This window comes from Poromitra crassiceps (genome assembly GCF_964638095.1).
Source record: "Poromitra crassiceps genome assembly, chromosome: 6".
NCBI lineage: Eukaryota > Metazoa > Chordata > Actinopteri > Beryciformes > Melamphaidae > Poromitra > Poromitra crassiceps.
This window is the reverse complement of record NC_139627.1, coordinates 34,141,130-34,149,382: the sequence shown is the minus strand read 5'-3', so window position 1 is coordinate 34,149,382 and position 8,253 is coordinate 34,141,130. Positions and strand designations below refer to the sequence as shown.

The 8,253-nt window shown below is 43.8% G+C and overlaps 1 protein-coding gene across 1 annotated transcript; it reads right to left on the bottom strand.

Annotated features, from left to right (window-relative positions):
- Positions 1 to 1,179: 1,179 nt before the first annotated feature.
- LOC310777848 (uncharacterized protein) lies at positions 1,180 to 7,743 on the bottom strand (the record flags this gene model as incomplete). The annotated part of the gene is made up of 8 exons (XM_083638199.1): positions 1,180 to 1,370; positions 1,479 to 1,624; positions 1,721 to 1,839; positions 2,861 to 2,963; positions 3,754 to 3,821; positions 4,291 to 4,345; positions 5,443 to 5,561; positions 7,680 to 7,743. 8 exons carry the CDS (start codon positions 7,741 to 7,743, stop codon positions 1,262 to 1,264), a joined length of 783 nt encoding a protein of 260 aa, XP_083494325.1. The 3' UTR covers positions 1,180 to 1,261.
- Positions 7,744 to 8,253: the final 510 nt, after the last annotated feature.

Below are 8,253 nucleotides of genomic sequence, written 5' to 3'. Positions count from 1 at the left end.
TGTTTGAAAAGCTTGTGTGTTACGTTTTCATTACACTAATAATTCATTTCAATGTCCGCTATCAAGAGCAATTCAGTTGGTTCATGAAATCGCTGGGCTGCGTGCCGTGCAGTGGTTGTGGTGTGGGAGATTCCAGCTGTCAAAAGAAGACAAAAGACTTGCTCCTGGCCAATCCCGGCACTTGACTGCTGCGTAGGTGGGCACAGGGCGTGGTTTTTGCGTAACCTATGTGCGATTTGAAATCATGCACCAGTGACATATAACGTGGAGAAAGACCCCACCTGGCGGCCAACAACCTCCCAGCAAGCATGTCTTGTCGGTCATGCCTCACAGAAAGTAGACGACTGGACAATAATAAATAAGCAGACTACAGCATTGCCTTTAATATTTTTTTTTTATATAATACTTGAGTTAATTTGTGGAACCATTTCCCTAGTTTAGCAAGTTAGTCTTCTACGTTGAGCATGTTCTGAATGAGCTAGTCTATCTGAGATGTTTTGAAAACCTTTTCGTCCTAAATAAAATCTGTTTTTGAAATGTTGATTTGCTGCTTTAGTTTTGATATGCAGATGAAAGGGACACAAGAAGTAGTAGGGTAATGTTAGTCTAGTCCAGTGGTACTCAACCGGCTTGCCTACTCAGGAGCCACATTGACACCAAACATTTGTTGCAAGAGCTGCACTCCACAAAAGACCCTTTCCTCCCTTTGTTTTTGTTTTTAGATTTCTATTTATTTATTTGAAGTAGGACTTAAAAAAAGAGCCACAACTACCCATGAAGGAGCCGCATGTGGCTGTAGAGTCTCGGGTTGATTATCACTGGTCTAGTCTTAACTCTGGTGCAGAATATACAGTTGGCAGTACCTAGATTGTAAGCCTATTGGTCAAATTCCGGTAAAAGCAAAGGCATCATGATCTCCCTATTGCATACAATTTTTATTGTCCCATTTGGGTAAAAAAAAAAAAGAAGAAATATGATGTGATAGTGAGTTGAGGGAATCAGCATGCTTATTTCCACGACTGACTCACCATAGGGCCTAATATGGGCCACATTCAGAAGGACAATGTAAAGACCTACATGCTTGCAATGTAATCCCACCATTCATCAGGAAGTTGAATCAACTTGTGTAGCACCTTTTTACAGTGATATCAACAACATGAGTTCATGTAGAAGCAGGGGCTCCTGGGTGCATCAGAACCATGGCAGTCTGGTGCATCAGAACCATGGCAGTCTTGGGTGGGTTTTCCTCAGAGGACAAGAGTCAGGACAAGAGCTGAGACATGAAGCTCATGGCCGGGCTCAGGTCTTCTGTCAGATCCTCCGGTAGCGACGACACCACTGATGTCAGGCTATGAATTAACTCTAATATCCTGCACACAACAGAACACAGCCGTTAGCAGACTGTATTAAATAATATGCACAACATCCACACAAAAACTAAAAACACAGCCCCATTGTAATATTAGATTTCCTCTCACCAGTCGCTGTAGTGTGCAGCCAGCTGAGGTTCTAGCCTGGAGCCTTCCTCCATCACCAGAGACTGTTTCATCTGTTTGAAGTTGGCCTCAATATCTTTCTTTATTTCAGAGAAAGCCTGGATTCCTCTGAAAGAACTGATGACATGCTGTAATAAAGTGATGTTGAAAAGGACACTGGAGTGAAAATGTACAGTCTGGTTGTTGCGTGACAGAAAAGAGTAATGATGGATAGAAGGTCGTACGTATATAACGGAGAGCTGGTGGGGGATGTATTTGTGGCTTCCAAGGTGCCTGATATCCTCCTCTAGCTGTTGACCCAACACCAAGAGCTGGTTCAGTTTGGCAATGTGGGAGAAGTATTCTGCAACACAAACACCATCTTACATTAGTGTGTGTTTATGTCTTTGTAAATGTTACTATGTTGATTGGTTTGTGTTGTTGGATTGTTTAATTTATTATGTTATGTATTTTGCTTTGTTTAAATATTGTTCAGTTCAATTATGTTTATAGCCCCTTATCACACAAGCATGTCTCAAAGGGCTTTACATAGCATCATCACAGTATATTTTACACACAACATAGGTTACACATCATAATTCATACTACACATGTTTACTACGTTAGATTGTATCACTACACAAAGGGACTCTTATCACTACACACAACAGGCTTGAGCCTGTTACAAAGAGAAGCATACTGGATGTATGAACTAAATAAACTTTCTCCTAATGGTTTAAATATGGATTATGACCTTAGGCCGTTTCTTTGAATAATTATTGAATTGCTGTGTAAATTGAGACAACTAGGCCAACCTTGTTGCATAAATAGATGCATTGTTTGGTACCATATTCAAAAAATAATTATGTACTTTAATTGTGAAATGTTTTTTCCTAAACAGATTATTGAATTATTGTTTATTTGTTGAAAATGAAAAGCTGTACCTAATTGAATGTGTATATGTTTTAACCCCTTATTGTAATTGTCTCACCTGCAACTGATTTGAGAAGGTGTGCCCTATAAAAAGGGTCACACCTACTGATGTTGTACTGCACGCTGACGAAGGCACTTTCGCCAACACATGTTGGTGTAACCCACTATATAGCCTACTTCCATTTATAGTTTCAGTTCAATTGGAAATAGGCCAATTTTGTCAGCTTTGGTTGTTTGTTTATAATTCCAGTCAGCATGAAAAGGTCCTAAAAGTTTTAAATGTGGCTTTCTGAAACCTGCACATACCCTGATGTTGTGTACCTACAGTAGGTCTATCTAATTCCCCAGCTACTGGTGTGTCCCCCAACAACAATAAACACAAATGGATAGAAATATGCTTTGTCATCCTGGCACAGCTGGGAGGGGATTCAACCCTCAGCTGAAGGTCTCACCATCCATGAGCGGCCTCTCCAGCATGTCCACTGCACTTCCTTGGATGAGGAACACCTCCACACGAGGAAACATGGCCGACAGACCCACCATGTCCAGGTAGTCCTGACACAACAATTACACACAACCACTCATCTCAATTTGACCTTGAATCACTGTGTTCACATTTCAAGTAGCTTTATTAGTGTTTTTGATGTTTTTCCAGGATCATTTCCATTAAGTGTTGAAGTATCACATCTTGCACATAAATGCATCTCTATATGTATCTCTGTTTCCACTTTCGTGGCCACCCTCAGCTTGCCAACATTCATATTTGGCACGGTCAGTACGGCAGAGGTCCTCAGCAGACAGTGAAAAGGACGGATATTTTAATTGGGTCATTATGGCTGATTAAATTACCAAAAACGGCAATTGGTGATAGCACTACCCACAGCAGCCAGCGCACACACAGACAGACAGACGGACAGATTGACTGCCCCCACGGGTAGCAGCAATTAGTGATAGCACCATCCACAGCAGCCAGCAGGTGGTAGGGACACACACACACACAACACACGCACACACACACACACACACACACACACACACACACACACACACACACACACACACACACACACACACACACACACACACACACACACACACACAGTGGTCCAATGGGCATCAGCACTAGTAGTTATTAGTTCTTATTTGGATATTTATATCATGATATGTATATGGACTAATATGCTGCAATTGTAATATATTTATTGCTCTGGCAAAAAGGCCTGCGGCTGAATTTTCATTGTCTTTATGTATTTCTAGAGGCATCGAAAACTCAAGTTTCAAACAATAAAAGTCATAATTGGGGGGGGGGGGAACTCAAGTTTCGGTCATTTGTCAGATGTGATACCTCCAGCTGTGGCATAGGCTTTGGTAGATGTTCGAGGCACTGCAGCATCTGGTCAAGAATCTCTGCTCCTGTAAGAGTATAGCACACAAAACATCTTTATCTTTATCTTTATTGTTTATTTGAGCAGGGACAGTACACAATAAACATATTGCACCAGAGATAGCTAAGAGCTAATTTGCATCTGTAGTCCCTGGGCGCACAGAGTCCTGTGTGCACATAGTACATATCAAATGCAGAAATAAAAGAAAATCCTAGTGTCTAAACAATCAATATACATGGTACAAAAAAATGATAATACTTACTATTAGTAATATATAACACAGTAAAATATAACACATAGGTAGATAGCAATCCCCTAAGATCACATAGTGGTAAATGAGGAGATGATCAGAAATAAATACACAATGTCAGCTGCACAGGAGCTTTCCAAGCTGAGTTTAACAGTTTGGTTGCAGATAAAAGAGACGAGGAACTGCCTGAGCATCAGAGATGAAGCATCAGCATCCTCTGAATAATGTACTGCGTAACCGCACCTACCTTGAGCTTGGAAAGTGTCTGACTCCTCTGGGCTACAGTCTTGTCGCAGCTGCACCTGGAACTTTAATGTGATAATTATGAATGACATATTGCAGGAAGCGTGCCTATTCAGAAGAATAATGTGAGAAGTTCATGAACAGCTGGCCAGACTGCTGCACAGCAGACCTGAACCCGCACCCCGTGCATTGGCTTGTTGCGGCATTTCAATGTTCAAGCTGTCATGACTTCCTAATGGTGTCTAATGCTGCCTTCAAGTGCTGTTGTACATATCGCTATTATGAGACAAGCACACAAGAACGTTGCAGCAAAGAAGTAATATGACTGGGAATATTCTCTTCCTCGGTTTCCATCCAAGTATTTTGATGTGACTTATGATGTGGCAAAAGCAAAACTAGCAGAAACACCTAATGGAAAAGGCAAAAAAAGTCAGTTTGAATCTGGCCCATGATTTTTGTCACATCATTGCCCTCTCTCTCTCTGACTTCCCATTTACCTCTACTTTGAACTGGTAAAAAATAATCTTTACAAAGACTTGATGTCAATAAAGAAATGACACAAAGAGTGACGGAAATGCATTTTCAGCCAAAGTTTGTCTGCAAAATATCTGTCCAACCCGACCTCCCAGAGATGTCATATGTGCTGCTGCTCTCATGTAGCTATACAGTATAAGTGGTTGTTACATTAGAACAGTGGTTCTCAACTGGTCTAGCCTCACCACCCACATTCTTCCTTAGTCAGTTAGTCGCGACCCAATTTTCTGAATTTAGCCTAACTTTGTAGCGTCATTTAGCCCCCTTCACAACAAGCTAGCATGTTGGTACCAATGGATGCCTTAGGTCTTCTAGTTTCATATGGTACCAGTATCTTCACTCTGGCTTTAAAAATGAGCCCGCTACAGCCTCTGAAAGACAGTAATGTTGGCCGGGGCCGTCAGCATCCTCAATGAGTAGAAGCACATGAGACCCACTCAAAATGGCCCCGTGACCCCCTTTTGAGTCCCGACCCACCAGTTGAGAAACACTCACAGGGTCGACTGTAATTTCCTACCAAAAGCTCTTGAATGTCCTGCAAATCGTATTTTCGACTTCCAACCTCTGAACTCGGAGATTCCGACGAGCACATGAACGCAGCATAGAGATCAGGTTGCCCTACCTGCTGCATTTGTGCCCTGATGAGGAGGTCCAGTTGCCCACAGAGACACAACATCTCCAGGCCCACCTGCTCCGGACTCAGCTGGACCGGCATCAGGGCTCTCTTCACCTGAAGCTCCACTGACCAGAGGAGTCAAACAGAAAGAAAGAAACCACTGGGTTTGTCTGGCAACTCCCACTTCGCCCCACATATACAGACCGGGGGGGGGGGGGGGGGGGGGGGGGGTTGAGGACAACATATGTATTTTGTCTTTGTTTATTAAATTCCCTCTACATCCCCCCACCCCATCCCCCCGCCTTCACACATCCCCTAGCTTTTGCACCCTCCCCCCCCCCCCCTTTTTTTCCTCTGACACAACCAAACTGGCGCTGTATGCTATGGCAGCCTCTTGCGTTTGTTGATGAGCTAGTTGCAAAGGGCGCATGCGCACGCTGCGACCGGCAGCAGGGAGTAGACGGTCTTTTGCAACAAGTGTATATGTATTGTATAATATTGAAGTGTGCCTTTATTACTTTCAAACTAGTAATAATGTTCTCAGTGTATCTTTTAAAACCACTACTGCCTGCTGTAAACCAAATTGCCCTTCTGGGACATGAATAAAGTTGATTGATTGATTGAATTCAATCTTTAATATGAAAATGTAGACACGTTAGGTGGATTACAACAATATTTTGACATCATTATTGACCAAAATCATCTTATGACATTACTGATGATGTCATAGGCAATTGTGACACTGATGATGTCAGACATTGTGACATCATCAGTGATGTCACAAGAGCCGGCGAGGCCTGCAGCAGCAGAGCTGCGGGCGAGGCGGCACAGCGGCCAAGCTGCGTGTGTGAGCTGAAGCATCAGCTCGGTGAGCTGCAGGGTGGGCGAGGCCACGCAGCGGCTGAGTTAGCAAGCCCGCGCAGGGGGCGAGCCTAGGAATCGAGCGCGTGTAGCACGCGAGTGTACATCAAATTGCCAAAGTGGGTTCTGTCCATCTGCGGGCTCGCATACGCAACTCGGCCGCCGCTGCGTGGCCTCGCCTGCACACAATTGCTCAACTTCGCATTACTGATGACATATTGCTTGAGTGACCATCACTGATCACATGGAGTGCTCGAGTGACGTCACTCAGGGCACAATTGCTCAACTTCGCATGTCAGACATTATGACATCAGTGATGAGTGACCATCACTGATGACATCATCCAATATGGGACAAAAATTTAAACAGAGAAACAGACAGAACCCACTTACTCCCTTTTTATATAAAGAGAAGATATGAAGTCGCAGGGCCATTAAGTCTTACCCTTTTGGCCCCAGTTCAGTGTGTTCATGTTAGTTCTTTTGGTTTTTGATTATGACTAAATTAGTAGGCCCAACATTTATGCCTTAATTGATAGACTAGGCCTACTGCTGTGGCCTCTATTGAAAAATGTCAAGAGTTTAGCTAACATTCCACACATTAATGAGTTAATAATTCTGGATTGGTTTAGAATTTAGAATTCACGTACCCTTCTGGCAGTAGAAAGAGCTCATCAAGAGCTTTCATTTGATATCTAATTGCCGCCCAGAATGTCACCTAACGTTACATTACTCTGGTTCTTGTGACACAAGTTGTGTCACTGTAGAATGCTTGTCCCCAAAGGGAGAGTTAGGACATAGGAGTGGACAGGGTTGAAATAACCTCGCGTCACCAGGCTCTTCTCGGCGAGAAAGAGCCTGGCTCCCGCCCACAATTGATTTTGTCACCCTACTGGTTCCAGCCTAGAGCCCGCCCTAGACCGGATGGCAGCGTTTCTAGCTCGTCAACTTTCACGTTAACTTGACAATTTGACCCAAGTATCAGAATCCTCTTTCACCGTTTTGACCGGTGTGTCAGGCGGTGGTGGCGGAGATGCCATATTGCATAAACGTTTTGTTTTATGTAACGCTAGCTTTGTTTTGATCAGACTCTAGTTTAGGTAACATCACCGCGTCAAGCTAACAGCAACAAAGACGTTGTTAGGCGCATTGCCATCCGGTGTTAATTCTGGGTCCGGGGTTTACGCCCCCATGACAAAAAGCGGGGTGGAAGGTGCCCAGACTAGGGTTGAAATGAGACGCTCCCCGTTTCTGTAGGGGGCTCCTCCACAATGCCTTTCTATTTAAAACCAGGGGCTGACATTTCGACATTTCGACATTTCGGGGAAGAAAAACAAATCAAACACAAAAATCGTCTCGTCTGTAATGTTGACGCTTACTTACCTTTAAATGATGCTTCATGGTAAACGCACGGCTGACAGAGCGGCTCCGAGATGCTCACGGCCATATCTGAAGTGAACTGTAGTTATTATAGCACTATCTGCTAAGCCGCGCACACAATGCATATGAATTAAACACATAAGGATCTAAGGCGATTACCTAATGTCTAAAGAGACATACGTTTTTAATCGGTCGTAGCTGATGATCAGAGATGCAAGGGGGTGCGGTGCGTTCGAGACTGCTAGCTAAACGTCCAGGCAGGGTGACAAAAAAAACCTTTCTTCGGCTACAATCCATCTCCTCGCACTCGCAGACAACGAAGCAAACAAACACGCAACCGAAAGGTGAAGAAGGGCTGTAGCTGTTTTTTTTTACGCAGAATTTACGCGCGGCACAGCTTTTTTCGGATTCAGTGCGTTTGCGCCGTAAAATGTACCCATGCTCACGCCCTTTGCAATACATTTGCAGTCTTGAACGCCCCGCAGACCTTTGTGAATGATGTCATGTTTTTTGGGGCTATCACTTCTATCTACACGGCTCTGGGTAGGAGGGGAGGGGGTGCAGTTTGCATCATTAT